Source organism: Chiloscyllium punctatum, chromosome 18, assembly GCF_047496795.1.
Source record: "Chiloscyllium punctatum isolate Juve2018m chromosome 18, sChiPun1.3, whole genome shotgun sequence".
Classification (NCBI taxonomy): Eukaryota; Metazoa; Chordata; class Chondrichthyes; order Orectolobiformes; family Hemiscylliidae; genus Chiloscyllium; species Chiloscyllium punctatum.
In genome coordinates, this window is record NC_092756.1 from 94,142,717 (window position 1) to 94,159,199 (window position 16,483).

General features: G+C 44.4%; 1 protein-coding gene across 1 annotated transcript; it reads left to right on the forward strand.

The window, feature by feature from the left end:
* Positions 1-497: 497 nt before the first annotated feature.
* On the forward strand, positions 498-2,643 carry LOC140489348 (potassium voltage-gated channel subfamily A member 1-like). The gene has a single exon (XM_072588814.1). It carries the CDS (start codon positions 659-661, stop codon positions 2,105-2,107), a length of 1,449 nt encoding a protein of 482 aa, XP_072444915.1. The 5' UTR covers positions 498-658; the 3' UTR covers positions 2,108-2,643.
* Positions 2,644-16,483: the final 13,840 nt, after the last annotated feature.

Below are 16,483 nucleotides of genomic sequence, written 5' to 3' on the forward strand. Positions count from 1 at the left end.
GTTGGACCAAAGGGTCTGTTTCCCTGCTGTACAAATCTATGACTCTATGACAACAGAACAGTGGAGAAAGAAAATGTCAGAGTAAAGCATGATCTTTTAAAAAAATAAATGTAAGAAGCAAAGCAAATGGGAACATTTAAAAAAAAACAAGAAATATGAGAGAAATAAATACATTCAGAAAAAATTAAAGGAACAGCACACAAGTGTCCTGGTTATATTTATTACAGTAATTTTTCTTGTTGTGCAATTGCTCTTTTTGGATATTTTTCGACATATATGATGCTGTTCCCAGGGAAGGCTGTGTGACTCTGAGCGAGTTGGAGTGAACGAAGCAGCGAAAGTGTTAAAGAGGCGGCCCGTTTGGGGGTTTATTTCTGTGTCATCAGCCGGAGTTGGCTGAACACTTGATCTCGATCCCGAGGAGGGGCTGGCTGCAAAACGATATACTGTTTAATATTGCCAAAGAAAAATAACACACACACACACACACACAGAGAGCTCTTGCATACAACCCTCCCCACCACCCTCCCTCCCTCCAATCTCTCTCTCTAAAAAAAAATCCCCTTGCAGAGATCCTGTCTCAGTGCTAGCGTGGAGATCTGAAGCAGCAACATGTGAACCAGAACCCTCCCTCAGTTTGTGAGCAGCGGGAGAGACCATGGAGAAAGCTCTGTGCAATTATCAGAAGAGCTATGAGCTGTGCAGGCAAGAGCATAACGAGTGCTGCGAGAGGGTGGTCATCAATGTGTCTGGCCTCCGCTTCGAGACTCAGGTCAAGACCCTCCGGCAGTTCCCAGATACCCTCCTCGGGGACCCCCAGAGGCGAATCCGCTATTTCGACCCCCTCCGGAATGAGTACTTCTTCGATAGGAACCGCCCCAGCTTCGATGCGATCCTGTACTATTACCAATCCGGGGGCAGGTTGAAAAGACCAAACAGTGTCTCCCTGGAGGTCTTCATGGAGGAACTCCGGTTTTACGAGTTGGGGGACGAGGCCATGACCCGCTTCCGGGAGGACGAGGGCTTCATCAAAGAGGAGGAGAAGCCAATGCCTACGAATGAGTTCCAGAGGCAGCTCTGGCTGCTCTTTGAATACCCCGAAAGTTCACCCCCTGCCAAGGTGGTGGCCATCATCTCAGTGCTGGTCATTCTGATCTCCATCGTGGTCTTCTGCTTGGAGACCCTGCCTGAATTCAGGGACGAGCAGGACCCTACCTTGGCCATTCACCCCCACCGGGGCAACAGCACCCACCTGGACGAAATGGGCAACCCCTTCCACGACCCCTTCTTCGTGGTGGAGACCATGTGCATCTGCTGGTTCTCCTTTGAACTCTTCCTGAGATTTATCGTCTGCCCCAGCAAGCCAGGCTTCTTCAAGGACATCATGAACATCATCGATTTTGTGGCCATCATCCCTTACTTTGTGGCGCTGGGCACCGAGTTTGCCAGGCAGCGCGGGGTGGCACAACCCGCCATGTCTCTGGCCATCCTCAGGGTCATCCGTTTGGTCAGGGTCTTCCGGATCTTCAAGCTGTCGCGGCACTCCAAAGGCCTGCAGATCCTGGGCCAGACCCTGAAAGCCAGCATGAGGGAGCTGGGCCTGCTCATCTTCTTTCTCTTTATCGGGGTCATCCTGTTCTCCAGCGCTGTCTACTTCGCTGAATCAGAGGACAAGGACACCACCTTCACCAGCATCCCTGAGTCCTTCTGGTGGGCTGTCGTCACCATGACCACTGTGGGCTACGGAGACATGTACCCCAGCACCCTCGGAGGCAAGATTGTGGGATCCCTCTGTGCCATTGCTGGTGTGCTCACCATCTCCTTGCCAGTGCCCGTGATAGTCTCCAATTTCAGTTACTTCTACCACAGGGAGATCGAAAGCGAGGAACAAACCCACTATTCGCATGTGACGACCTGCCCTTACCTGCCCCCAAGCCCCAAAACGCAGTCAGTGACGGGGAAAAGCCAGGAGGTGGAGGATGAGCTTATTGACAATCTCTGTACGCCTCTACAGAATGACATGTTGGATGGTTTTTGTCCCACTGACAGTGGGATTCCAGAGTCTACCAGCTCACCAAACAGGAAACCCATGGTCACACAAGTTTGACTCTGTTTATCCACCCCTAAAGTTTCTGAAGTTGCTTTAAACATGAATGCGATCAAAAGAAATGAAAAAAAAAGCCAACACTTAAAAGCTCCACTTAACTCCAGGGTTTGTTTGGTTTCCATCCAACCATGGGTTTTGGGCAGGTATGGGGTGGGGGGGAATGGGGGTAGGTTTGGCGATGTTCATTGTATCTGGATGACAGTAAGTTCATACTTAAAGAGAGAGACAGAGCAAGCCTGTAAAAATTCGCACAACACCAAGTCTTACTTGCTGGCTTGTGTTTTTTTTTGGGGGGAGGGTGAGGAAGTGCGGGCTGTCGGCGTCGGTATTTCCCTTCAAGGTAGGAGGATTCTGTTCGGGATGAGAAGTGGCAGTTGAGCTCTCTGCAGCCTCGGATTGTAAAAGGAAACTGGCAACTTGTTTCTCCTAGTGGACCGTCCTATTTATTGTTATTTTTTTACCAAGTGTGCCAGGTTCGAAATGCATGGGTATTTGCTAATATTTATTTATCCAGAATAAACAAAAAAAGGACTTGGCAGGTTGGTGCCAGTAGTGTTTATAGCATCAATCTTATATGTGTGAAAAAATATTTTGAATGAATTGAATGTCTGTGTTTTGAAATGGTAGAGGTTCCCAACACCATCCCAGTATTACTGAATGAGTTGAAGAATCTTTTTAACAATTACATAGGAGCTTAGAAAATAGGAGCAGGAGTGGGCCATTCAGTCCAGTGAGACTACTCCAATATTCAATATGATCATGGCTGATCAGTTCCTGTTTCTGCTTTCACCCCCATACCCCTAAATCCTTTTAGCTCAAAGAACTAGATCTAACTCCTTCTTGAAATCATTCAATGTTTTGGCCTCAACCACTTTCTGTGGCAGAGAATTCCACAAGCTCCCCACTCTCTGGATGAAGACATTTCTCCTCTTCTCAGTCCTAAATGGCCTACCCTGTATCTTGAGACTGTGAGCTCTTCTCCTGGACTCCCCATCAGGAACATCCTCCATGCATTTACCCTGTCAATAATTACAACTGATTGAATTCAGAGCTCCACTGCACTCATAAGTATAATGCCTTGTTAGATAAAGGTGTTAACTGCAGCTCCCTCTTATTTCTTGACCTCACTCCTAAGGTCCTTGAGACCCTTTCTCACAATTCAGTGCAGTGCTGAGGGAATGCTACATTGTCAGAGATCCCATCCTCTGGATGAGATGTGAAACTCCAAATCCCTATCCTCCTTGCAAGGGTTCTGTAAAATCCATAATGCACTTTGGAATATCTGGTGGTGGCGACAGGTGCTATAGGAATGTAGGCTTCCTCTCTATCAATCTTGTTATCACAAGGGCTAGTAAGTGTCCCATAGCTGCACAAGGCCATTCTCTCATTGGACAGGAACAACTGTTATGAGTTTAACCTTAAGGCCACCATACTTCAGACAATGGTGAGGTTGAGAAGGTGGCATCTTCATGGTAACCTCAGCTGGTGCAGGAATTGTATCCATGCTGGGGTATGATGCTGCATCATAAACCAGCCATCCAGCCAACTGAGCTAACTGACCCCTAGTGAGAACAGTTTCACTCCATGAAACCATTCATTAATCTCTTTTTGACCATGTGTGAATGATTTGCCCCTATTGTCTCCCCCTACAGCCAATCCCCATCCTTCCCATTGGATTGGCCGTGCTAAATTGTCCTGTAGTGTCCAGGAATGTGCAGGCTCGCTGAGCTAGCCATGGGAATTGCAAGATTACAGGGATAGGGTAGAGAGGTTGGTTTGAGTGGAATGCTGTTTGGAGGGTTGGTGTGGACTCAATAGGCTGAATGGCCTGTTTTCACATTGTAGGGATTCTATGATTCTATGACGAAGGCAGCTAACACTGCAGTTCAAGGTCTCAATGACAAAAGATGATGTGTAACTTCTCATGGAAATTACCATCCAGTGATCGCTGTTTTAATCAGGTAAATGGGAGTGGAGTGCAAGGAGAAACTCTACTATTGAGCCTGACTTGAGACTGAACGTTCCACCTTTAAGAGTTTAAAGTAGGAAACATTGAAGAGAAATTATTTTATGTAGGGAGCTCTTAGTTTTAGCAGTTTGGATAAAATGATTCTTTGGAACAAGGGAGTCTGTATAAAATTACAAGAAGCCGAGATAGAGTGAATTCCATGAGCAGGCAAGTTAATAAACATGGGGCATGGATTGAAAGTAACTGATGGAAGGATTAATTGGGTGTTGAGAAAAAATCTTTTTGCCTAGAAGTTGGAGTCTGGAAATCACTGTCTGGAAGGATGGTTGATATAGGAACAGACACACATAAAAAAAAACACTTAGAAAAGTTATTGAAGTGCTGCAATATATATTACTTCTGATATATTCCTTATATATTGTATGTATATTTTAAACTTCAAAAGGGCAACCTGTACATGCAAGATTTCTGGAAGCTTTCTTGTTTAGTTCCAGTTTTCATTTCTCATCATCAAAACACAGGGAACTGTTAAGTGACACAAAAATTATTGCAAACATAGTCACAATAGTAACGGGCCTCAAAGCAGTCTTTCCCACTATCATTAACTGTCACAGCTTCGAGCAGGAACAATGACTTGCATTTATACGGTACCTTTTAATGTTGTTCAGGGGAACAAGTTGGAAGAAACCATTTCTGTTAGTCAAGGAGTCTGAGGCAGGGTGACATAATCAAAAATCTTAAAAGATTTTTTAGAAGACTCTTAAAAGTCTTTCAAGAATGAAATTCAGAAACATGATTGAAGCTTTCACAAATTGATGCTAGATTTATTGTTTAATTCAAATCTGAGTTTGATTGAGAGCTGAGGGTATTATGGATATAGGACAGTAACAGGTAGAAGATGTATAATTAGCCTTGATCTCATGGTCATAGAATGGCAGCAGACTCTTCGGTCCAACCCGGCCATACTGACCAGATATCCTAAATTAACCTAGTCCCACTTGCCAGCATTTGGCCCAAATCCCTCCAAACCCTTCCTATTCATATACCCATCCAGATGCTTTCTAAATGCTGTAATTGTACCAGCCTCCACCACTTCCTCTGGCAGCTCATTCCATGCACGCACCACCTTCTGTGTCAAAAAGTTGCCTCTTCAGTCCCTTTTAAAACTTTCCCCTCTTATACCTACACCCTCTAGTTTTGGACTCCCCTTCTGTGGGGGAAAAAGACCTTGGCTATTCACCCTATCATGCCCCTCCTGAATTTATAAATCTCTAGAAGGTCATCCCTCAGCCTCTGACACTCCAGGGAAAAAAAGCCCCAGCCTATTCACCTTCTCCCTATTGCTCAAACCCTCCAACCCTAGCAACATCCTTCGGCTTGAGGGGCTGAATCATCTACACACTTGTTTTAAAGTGCTTTATAGGTACTCATTGTACACAAATTTGACACTGATCCCCACAAGAACAAATTAGGATTCAAGGATTCATCAAAGGAAGAAAGAGAGAAAGAAAGCTAAGAAAATGGAGAGGGTTAGGGAGGGAATTCCTGAGTTTCACTGTTCTGTAGGTGAAGGTAAAGTCACCAAAGAGCAAAATTGGAGGCCAGAACTGAAGGAATGTACAGATCCAAGAGGGTTGTAGGTCTGCAGGAGGTTACAGAGATATGGAGCAAAACCATGGAGGGATTTGAGCACAGGGATTTGAATGGCATGAAGTAATTTATCTCAGAGTGTGACACTGATGGCAACAATGCTGTCAAATGTTACCCTACAACTGAAGTGACATGATACCCGTGCTGTTACAAGCTTCTTGGGACCGATTAGTCCAACCAAGCCAGGAATGAATCGGGCCACTGCAGCCGTTAGGGATGGCTCCGTCATTTGAATTGGGATCATCATAGGTCTTTTCGAAATCGCCTTATTGACAGTCAAGATTGGAGTTAGCTGATCCATTGACTTGGCTTTCGATGTATGATATACTTGGAAGTCTAAAAGTTTAGAATGCTATGTCACAAATTGAAAGAAGGAATGTACATTTATATTGCACCTTTCAAGGGTTCGGGATGTCCAAAAATGTTTTACACAGCTAACAAAATATTCTTAAAGTGCAGTCTCTGTTGTAGGGCATGAAAGGAAGCAGGGGACCTGTTCATCGGAAAGAACGATGCAATAATGATCAGTTTTTAATAATGTTGGTTGAGGTTAGGTATTGGCCAGGGCACTGGGAAGCATGTCTTTGTATGTATGACTTATTTGTGACTCCTCCTTCATCCTGAAATTGAATATTTTGGAATTTGTTTCTGAACTACCGATCAGGGGAAGATTTATTTAAGTTATGTAGCCCTCTGGTTAGGGTATTCCTTGAGTACTGTGGTCATTCTTGGTTGCCAAGTCATGAGGGAAAGTTCCAGGCACAGAGGAATTTCCAGGGCATTGTCATAAGGTTGATTCGCTGAGCTAGATGTGTGAGGAAGAACTGAAAGAAAATTGGGCACTTCAGTCGAAACAAGAGGCGAATGAAAGCGAATGGTTGTAGAAGTATGCTGGACATAGACCGATGTAGAGAAGGTACATCAGGAGTGCCACTTGAAAGTAAACTAAGGTAATGAAATAAGACACATTGTTTAAAACTGGCAAAAGGACAATTTGGACAAATGGCACAAGGAAATGCTTCATGTAGAGATTGATCAACTATTCAAAGGGATTTAGGGGAAAGGTAATGGATATAAAACCTTGGAAATACATCGGTGGGTATTAATTCATGGAGTTGCTGGAACTGAAAATGTTAACTGTTTTCAAAATGGCCGACCAGAACACTGTTTCCTGACCTTCACTCAGCTATGAGTTCTAGGCTACTGCTAGGAGGTTGATTAAAGTAATTTATTTTTCTTTATTCATTCAAGGGATGATGACATCACTGACTAGCAGCATTTATTGCCTATCCCTAATTGCTCAGAGGGCAGTTAAAAGTCAATCACATTGCTGTGGGTCTGGAGTCACATGGAGGTCAGACCTGGTAAAGATGGCAGTTTCTTTTCCTTAAGGGCATTAGTGAACTAATTGGAGTTTTTTGACAATTGGCTCACGGTCATCATTAGACTCTTAATTCCAGACTTTAAAAAAAACTAAATTCCACCATCTACCATAGGAGGATTCACACCTGTGTCCCTAAAACATTACCTGGTCACTGGATTAACAGTCCAATGATAATACCACCAGGCCATCACCTCCCCCTTTAAATAAGGGTAAAAATTATTGAAAGCCATCCCATAATTACAAGCACAGAATTGTATGGGACCTACAGAACAGAAACATCCCTCCTGGAGTTGTCGGTGTTCACGCTCCTTTCAAGTTTTGTCCCACCATAATACTTCTTCCCAACTCATTTCCGTGTCATTCCATTGCCTTCTCCCTCTCAAGGGCACATGCACAGAACTCATCTGTAAGAAGTTTATTTAAACTCAACACAGTAGTGGCACTGTGGGTCTACCGACAGCATGTGGACTGCAGCAGTTCAAGAAAGCAGCTCAGCCCCACCTCCTCCAGGGTGACTAAGGATGGGCAATAAATGCTGGCCTAGCCTGTGACAGCTGGGCCCTCTAAACAAATCATAAAAAAAAGAAACTGACCATTTTGCTCAACTAGTTCATTTTCAATGTTTATGATGAGCTTAAATCTCCTCATCCCCTACTTCTATTTGCTTATCCTTCTATTCCTTTCACAAGTGTATTGAAAGATTTTACTTAAGTACCTCAATGTCATTCCCATCTGCTACTTAAAGGAGTGACCTCCACGTTCTCACCGCTCTCTAGTTAAAGAAGTTTCTCCTGAATTCTCTGCTGGATTTTTAATTGATTATCATCCTGTACTTACAGCACTGAGTTTTAGTCTCGATCGGAAAGTTTGTTGCAGTTTTTATGTGGGATATTAGTGGTGGGATGGATAGGGGATGTTTAGTAAAAAGAAATGCCACTTGAGGGCAAACTAAGGTAATGGCTATTGGTTAAAACTGGCGAAAGGACCATTTGGACAGATGGCACAAAGGAATGCTTCACATAGAGATTGACCAACAAATCAAATGGACTTAAGGGAAAGCTAATGGATACAGAATGTTGGAATCACAGTAATGGAAACTGTCATGGAAGAAGTTGGATACATTCTAGAAGAATGAGCTAATTTGGGTCAAATGGACTACTCCAGGGTGGCAGTGTGGTCCAGTGGTTAGCACTGCTGCCTCACAGCACTAGGGACCTGAGTTTGTATCGTGCATAGAATCCCTACAGTGTGGAACCAGGCCATTTGGCCCACCAAGTCCATTTTGACCCTCCGAACAGCATCCCACCCAGAATCACCCCGTCCTTGTAACCTGCATTTTTCATGGCTAACCCAGCTAGCCTGTACATCACTGGACGCCATGGGCAATTTGGTAAAAACAAGGACTGCAGATGCTGAAAACCAGAGTCTAGATTAGAGTGGTGCTGGAAAAGCACAGCAGGTCAAGCAGCATCTGAGGAGCAAGAAAATTGACGTTTCAGGCAAAAGCCCTTCATCAGAAATAGATGAAGGGCTTTTGCCAGAAATGTTGATTTTCCTGCATGACTCTAATCTCGACCATGGCCAATCCAGCTAACCTGCACATCTTTGGTCTGTGGGAGGAAACTGGAGCACTTGGAGGAAACACATTGAGAGCATGCAGACTTCACACAGCTACTCGTCTGAGGGTGGAATTGAACCCAGTTTGATCTCACCCTTGGCCAACTGTCTGGAAATATCACATTCTCCCCCTATCTGCGTGGGTTTCCTCCCACAGTCCAAAGACACTAAGTTGCCCATTGAATCCAGCGATGTGCAGGCGAGGTGAGTTACTCATGACAAATGCAGGAATAGGGTGGGTCTGGGTGGGATGCTTTCAGATGGTTAGTGTGGACTTGATGGGCTGAATGGCCTGCTTCCACACTGTAGGGATTCTATGATTCATCTGTATTTATCTATCTCGTAAATTCAACAATATGGAATTACTGAAAATGACAATTGTCTTCTGATTGGGTGATGAGGACACTTCCCTGAGCTATGAGTTTGAGGCTACTGTAGCTATGTTATGGAGAATGGAAGCAGAGCGTAATTGTGAAATGGAAGCAAGCAGAGAGGTGGTAAAGATGCCCTTGAGATTTGGTGATGGATTAGCATCTATTGATTAAGAGTCACCAAGTTCCAAATCTACACACAAAATTGAGTTGCATTTGGCCAATTATTTTATGTCATGGAATGAGATCTGATTTATTGACCTGAGTTGTGAGTCTGGTTGCCTTTTTAAATGTTGAACATCTTAAGCGGTCCCCAGGTCAATTTCTAGGTACCACAACCCTTGGGAAAAAGAATTCCTGAGAAGATTTAAACGGTGGTTTCAATTCTTCCCTGCTCTTGTAAAATCCTTTCTGTGTTACATTGCACTGGGATGGCACACAGGCTTGTAGCTGTACAGTGAAAGGCCATTTACCCTGGGTCACTGTTTCTCAGAGGCCTGTGGACTCTGTGGATTAAAGTCACCCAACCTTTTAATCTAGAAACCGAGCTGAATGTTCTGGGGGCATGTGTTTGATTCTCACCATGGCAGATGGTGAAATTTGAATTCAGTACAATGTGAGCTACTGTCAATTGTCACCAAAAAAAAATCTGATTCCCTAATGTCCTTGAGGGAAGGAAATCCGATAACCTTACCTGGTCTGGTCTACATGTGACTCCAACTCACAGCAATGTGGTTGACTCTTAATTGCCGTCTGGGATATTATGGATTTGTCATAAGTTCTGGCCTAGCTAGTGATATCCTCATAGAGTCATACTGAATGGAAACAGATCCTTCGATCCAACCAGTTCACATTGAACATAATCCCAAATGAAACTAGTGCCACCTGCCTGCTCCTGAACCATATCCCTCCAAACTTTTCCTATTCATGTACTTACCTAAGTGCCTGCTAAACATTGTAACTATTAGCAAGTTTTGAGAAGATTTGTAGCTCAGGTTGAGGTTCTGGATGGAGGTTTGCTCGCTGGGCTGGAAGGTTGTAACTATGCCCATATTCACCAACTCCTCAGGCAGTTCATTCCACACATGAACCACCCTCTGTGTAAAAAGGTTTGCCCTTCATATCTTTTTTAAACCTCTCTACTCTCGTCTTAAAAATATGCCCCCTAGTCTTGAAATCCCTCACCCTAAGGAAAAAGGCATTTACCATTAACCCTATCTACACCCCTCACGATTTTGTAAACCTCAAGAAGGCCAACTCTCAAACTCCTATGCTCCAGTGAAAAACGTCCCAGTTTATCCAGCTTTTCTTTATAACTCAAACCATCCATACCCAGCAACATCCTGGTAAATCTCTTCTGAACCCTCTTTAGTTTAATAGTATACTTCCTATAACAAGATGGTCAGAAGTGGACACAGTACTCCAGAAGAGGTTTCACCAATGTCCAGTACAATTTCAATATGACTTCCCAACTCCTATATTCAAAGTAGGAGCAAATTACTGCTGATGCTGGACTCTGTACTGAAAACAAAAACTGCTGGAGATCACAGCAGGTCAGGCAGCATCCATGGAGAGAAAGCAAGCTAAACATTGAGTCTAGATGACTCTTCATCAGAGCTGACATGCAGTTTGGAGGGGGTAGCATTTATGCAATGGTTGGGGGGAGGATGAAGTGCTGGGGGAGAAAGGATGTTGATAGTTCAGATTAAGTGATCAGAATGTGAGAATGGTAGAACAATGCTGTGCCTAACTGCCAGACTGGAAAGAGCGACAGTCCCAGTAGAGTAGGGGGAGGGGAGAGGACAGAGGACACAGTAACAGGGAATGTAACAAGTAAAGTTTAGATTAGATTCCCTATAGTGTGGAAATAGGTCCTTCGGCCCAATCAGTCCACACTGACCCTCTGAAGAGTAAACTACCCATACCAATGCACCTAACACTATGGGCAATTTAGCACGGCCAATTCACCTAACCTGCACATCTATGGATTGTGGGGAGAAACCCACGCAGACAAGGGGAGAATGTGCAAATTTCACACAGACAGTCGCCCAAGGCGGGAATCGAACCTGGGACCTTGGGGCGGCAGTGCTAACCATTGAGCCACAGTGCCACCCAGGCTAAAAGAAAGGCAAGGATGTTGCTAGGGTTGGAGGGTTTGAGCTATAAGGTGAGGCTGAATAGGCTGGGTCTGTATTCCCTGGAATATCAGAGGCTGAGAGATGACCTTCTAGAGGTCTATAAAATCACAAGGGGCTGCATAGGGTAAATAGATAAGGTCTTTTCCCTTGGGTGAGGGAATTCCAAAACTAGAGGGCATAGGTTGAAGGTGAGAGGGGAAAGATTTAAAAGGGGACCTAAGGGGCAACTTTTTCATACAAAGGCTGGGGTGTATTGCAATGAGCTGCCAGAGGAAGTGGTGGAGGCTGGTATGATTATAACATTTAAAAGGCTTCTGGATGGATAGGAAGGGTTTAGAAGGATATGGACACAACGCTGGCAAATGAGACCAGATTTATTTTGGATATTTGGTGGACATGGACAAGTTGGACTGAAAGATCTGTTTCTGTGTTGTACATCTCTATGACTCTATGAAAGGTAAGGACTAAGCAATGAAGGCAAACGTGCTTGAACAAATAAAAAAGTGAGAAGGTGTTTGTGAGAAAATTAGGAATATCCAATAAATGCTAGCCTAGCTGGTGACACCCAAATCCAATGAATCTTTTTGTTAGAAATTGAAAATTTGGAAAGGAAAATGAATTGTTTACAATTGGATAAGGAAATAAAGATGACTAAATGAGGTTGAACCACAAACCAGTAATGAACTGACTGGTTTGAGGGGCTGGATGGTTTACTCCTTATATATAGGTTACAGATAACTATGTACACCTTGTGAATCCATGTTGATGGCAAAGAAACTTTATTCATTTATCTCCAAATCTTTGAGGTGTTGCACTTGATTTTCACTTCTTTTAAACAGATAGATATAAAATCATAGGAAGCATACTGACTATTTTTCAGTATACTTCCAAAAGTGCGAACACAGATAATTATTCCTAACCATCTTCAGGAAGTAATGGACATGCTCGGGCCCTGGGTATATCAGAAAGTAAATGTGTTCCTTATTAATCAGGACTTCATACAAAATTACTGTAGAGGCTTCAGAGATTAGAAAATTGGATGTTAGTCGTGTCGAAGACAGAAATTGCTGGAAAAACTCAGCAGGTTTCTGAGGAAGGGTCACCGGTCCTGAAATGTTAAGTCTGATTTCTCTCCACAGAGGCTGCCAGACCTGCTGAGCTTTTCCAGCCATTTCTGGCGTCGAACACACTACCTGCAACAGTAGTAGACTTGCCAACTTTAAGGGCATTTAAATGCTCATTGGATAGGCATGTGAATGAGAATGGAATAGTGTAGTTTAGATGGGCTTCAGAGGTTGGTTCCACAGGTTGGCGCAACATTGAGAGCTGAAGGGCCTGTACTGCAATGTAATGTTCTATGTTCTATTTTTGTTTTTGTTTCAGATTTACAACATCTGGTTCTTCTGGTCTTTATGTCAGTAGTGTACTGGGCCACCACTGAGATTGTTCTGTATTTTGAATCATAAGATCTTTGGAAATTGTCTTGTTTACAGTTAAGATTGAAGTTGATTAATACATTGAGTTGGCTCCCTGTGTATGATAGACATAAGTGTCTTGTGGTGCAGTGGTGGTGTCCCTACCTTTGAGCCAGTAGTTTCAAATCCCACCTGCTCCAGAGTTGTGTAACAAACAGGTTGATTAAAAAACACCTCCAGCTGGGGAGCTACAATACCTATTTCTCAGATTGCAAAGAAGAATGTGCACTTATTTTAAACTTTATAGTCAATGAAGTGGCTGAATTAGTGAAAACTTTACATCCAAAAATGAATATACCTGACAGACAAGCATTTTGGTAAGAATCATGAAAGCAGACTGTATGAATGAAGAGGCTTTTCTCAGATACCGTAATGAAATGTTTAGGTGGAATGAATCTGTCAAGTAAGCCCTTTTAAATCTAAACTGGTGCAGGGCTAAGTCCTGCACAGTATAATGGAACAACTAGTGGATCAGCTGAGACTAGGAATGACTGCTTTAACAGCCATGAGATTCAGCGAGCACTGCAAAGTGGCCCAGTGCTTGAGACAGCATATGGAAGCCCTTTAAATACATTGGCACAACTTTATTTGCGTGCAGTAACTTAAGTCCTGGAATTACCTCCGACAAGGCCGGTCACTGTTTTCTCATAAACAGACGAAACACAGACAGTGATAGAGTGGTTTCTTCAGCTGTTGCTGTTTGACACAGGCTAATGGGAGTTCAGTGGGACAGCTTCACAAACTGAGAGCAACACTGCTTTTAGGAGCCGGTTAGTGACAGACCGTGCAGTGAATTCACCCCCCTCCCCAGCACCAATTGGCAAGAGCCTGTGGGGCTTGGAAGCCCATTTCAGCACAGTGATCTCAGCTGTGAAACCACAAGAGCTACAATGTCGCGTGGATGCTTCCCACAGTAAGCTCAGGGATGAATCTGTGGTCAACCTCGGTGTCTCATGACAGGCTGTAGAGAGGTGGATGGGGTTATCAGCTCTCTTGGATTGCCCTGGTGTCTCCTGGAATTAAATCAAGAGTCATCTCAGCCGTGAGTGCCTTCTGGAGGAAAATCACTGAAGCTCTAGACAAAACCGGAGATGGCGTAAAAAGGGAGTTCAATCATTCAATGATTCCGTTTTATTCTCATGTAAGATGTGGGCATTGCTGGCAAGGCTGGTATTTATTGCCCATCCCTTGTTACCCTTCCACTGATTGGCTCTTAAGGCTATTTCACAGGGCAGTTAAAAGGCAATTGGATTTGGAGCGACAGATAGGCCATACTGGGTCAGGTTAGGAGATTTTCTCCTCTGAAGCAGCTTACAGGTTCCCCAGTTTATAAACATCTGACCTATAGCACAGTGGCTCAGTGGCTAGTACTGCTGCCTCACAGCAGCAAGGACCTGGGCTCGATTCCAGCCTTTGGCTGATTGTCCATGTGGAGTTTGCACATTCTCCCCTCTGCCTGCGTGGGTTTCCTCCCACAGTACAAAGATGTGCAAGTTAGCTGGAGTAGCTATGTTAAATTTTTTTTTATTTCAAAAATATACTTTATTCATAAAATAATTTGATGGGCTGTACAGTTGGTTATGCCATACATATGTAAACATTTACATACAAAGATCAGAATTTATAATTTTTATATACAGGTCTGTATGTTTTTCAATCATATGCCCATATATTTAGCTGAGGTGTCAGCAGAGCCCAAATGACTGCGTGGGCCCCCTGTTCTTCTTAGGCAGGCAGATGTTACACGGTGGTCTTTCCCCACCGCGCCTTGGCGGCAGCTGCCCGAAGCTTCAGCACGTCCCTCAACACGTAGTCCTGGACCTTGGAATGTGCCAGTCTGCAACACTCAGTCGGGGTCAACTCCTTCAGCTGGAAGATCAACAGGTTTCGGACCACCCAGAGAGCATCCTTCACCGAGTTGATGATCCTCCAGGCACAGTTGATATTCGTCTCGGTGTGCGTCCCGGGGAACAGACCGTAGAGCACAGAGCCCTGCGTCACAGCGCTGCTCGGGACGAACCTCGAAAATACCACTGCATTCTTCTCCAGACTTCTTCTGCGTAGGCACATTCCAGAAGGAAGTGTGTGACAGCCTCGTCCCCCCCGCAGTTGCTTCGAGGGCAGTGTGCGGTGCGGCTGAGAGTCCAGGCGTGCATGAAGGATCTCACAGGCAGAGCCCTTCTCACCACCAGCCAAGCCATGTCTTGGTGCTTGTTGGAAAGTTCTGGCGATGAGGCATTCTGCCAAATGGCTTTGACAGTCTGCTCAGGGAACCGCTCGATAGGATCCGCCCTCTCCTTTTCCTGAAGGGTCTCGAGGACACTATGTGCTGACCACTTCCTGATGGACTTGTAGTCAAAGGTGTTTTTCTTCATAAACTTTTCCATGAAGGACAGGTGATATGGAACGGTCCAACTACTCGGAGCGTTCCGCGGCAGAGAGGCCAGGCCCATCCTGCCCAGTGCTCTTGATTACTCGTCCCGTGACATTGTCACCAAACCACCTCCATCTCCAATAGCCCCTAATGGCTCCCATCCCATGTTATGACAGCTTTCTTACTGGTGTGTTGGTTTAGGGTGTTGAGACGTGTGGATGGACTTGGTGAGCAACCCATATGTTGTACAATGTGTACAAGTGCATGTATGGGTGCATGGGGAAGGGTGTTGATAGATTATGTCATTTAGGGCCAAACCGTGTTTAGCACTGCTGCCCCACAGCGCCAGAGACCCAGGCTCGATTCCAGCCTCAGGTGACTGTCTGTGTGGAGTTTGCACATTCTCCCCGTGTCCGCGTGGGTTTGCTATGGGTGCTTCAGTTTCCTCCCAAGGTCCAAAGATGTACAGGCTAGGGTGGATTGCCCATGCTAAATTACCCATTGTGTCCAAAGATGTGTAGGTTAAGTAGGTTAGCCATGGGAAAGATGGGGTTACAGGAATAGGAAGGGGTTGGGTCTGGGTGGGCTGCTCTTCAGGGGTCACTGCAGATTCGATAGGCCGAATGGCCTCTTTTCACACGACAGGGATTCTACAATCCATTCTATTTTGAAATAGGAGATCATTTGATGAAGCCTCTCAGAACAAATCCAATGGGATAATATCACCCACAAGACCTTATAGATTGGAGCTAGCAAATGCTCTGAGTAAGCCCTTACGGAGGAAGATAATTGATGTATTAAAGTGAGTGCAAATGGAGTACGTTCAGTGAGTCACTGAAGTTCTGTTGGAGAGTCATTGGTCTTAAAATGTTAACTCTGCTTTCTTCTCACCGATACTGGTAGACCCGCTGAGTTTCTCCAACAATTTCTGCTTTGGTTTCAATTAGTTACTGACTGCTTACAATGAAGAACATGTCATTGCTAATCAGGATTGATGGATTTAAATTTTCTTCACTTCACCTTCAGTTTGCAAGGTGCTAAATTCCGCAATTGGCTCCCTGCACCTTTGTGCCTCTCCATATCTCGCTCCCATTTCACGTTGCTTAAAGCCTTCCTCTCTGACCAGGCGTTTTGTCATATCTCTCAGTTCCTCCTTGGATTGGCTCAAGGTCAGTTTGTGTCTGATTGTCTGTCTTGCAAAGAATCCTGATACTGCATTAGCGACACTACATAAATGCAGGCTGCTGTTGTTGCTATTATTGACTTCACTTTGAAAGCAATCTGTTGCTTGCAAAGAGTTCTGAGAGATTCTGACACTGCCTTCTCGGCTGGGGGCAAACAGAAGACTGGAGAAACACGTGGGTGGCTCACACAAAACAAGAATTAACAAATTGATTA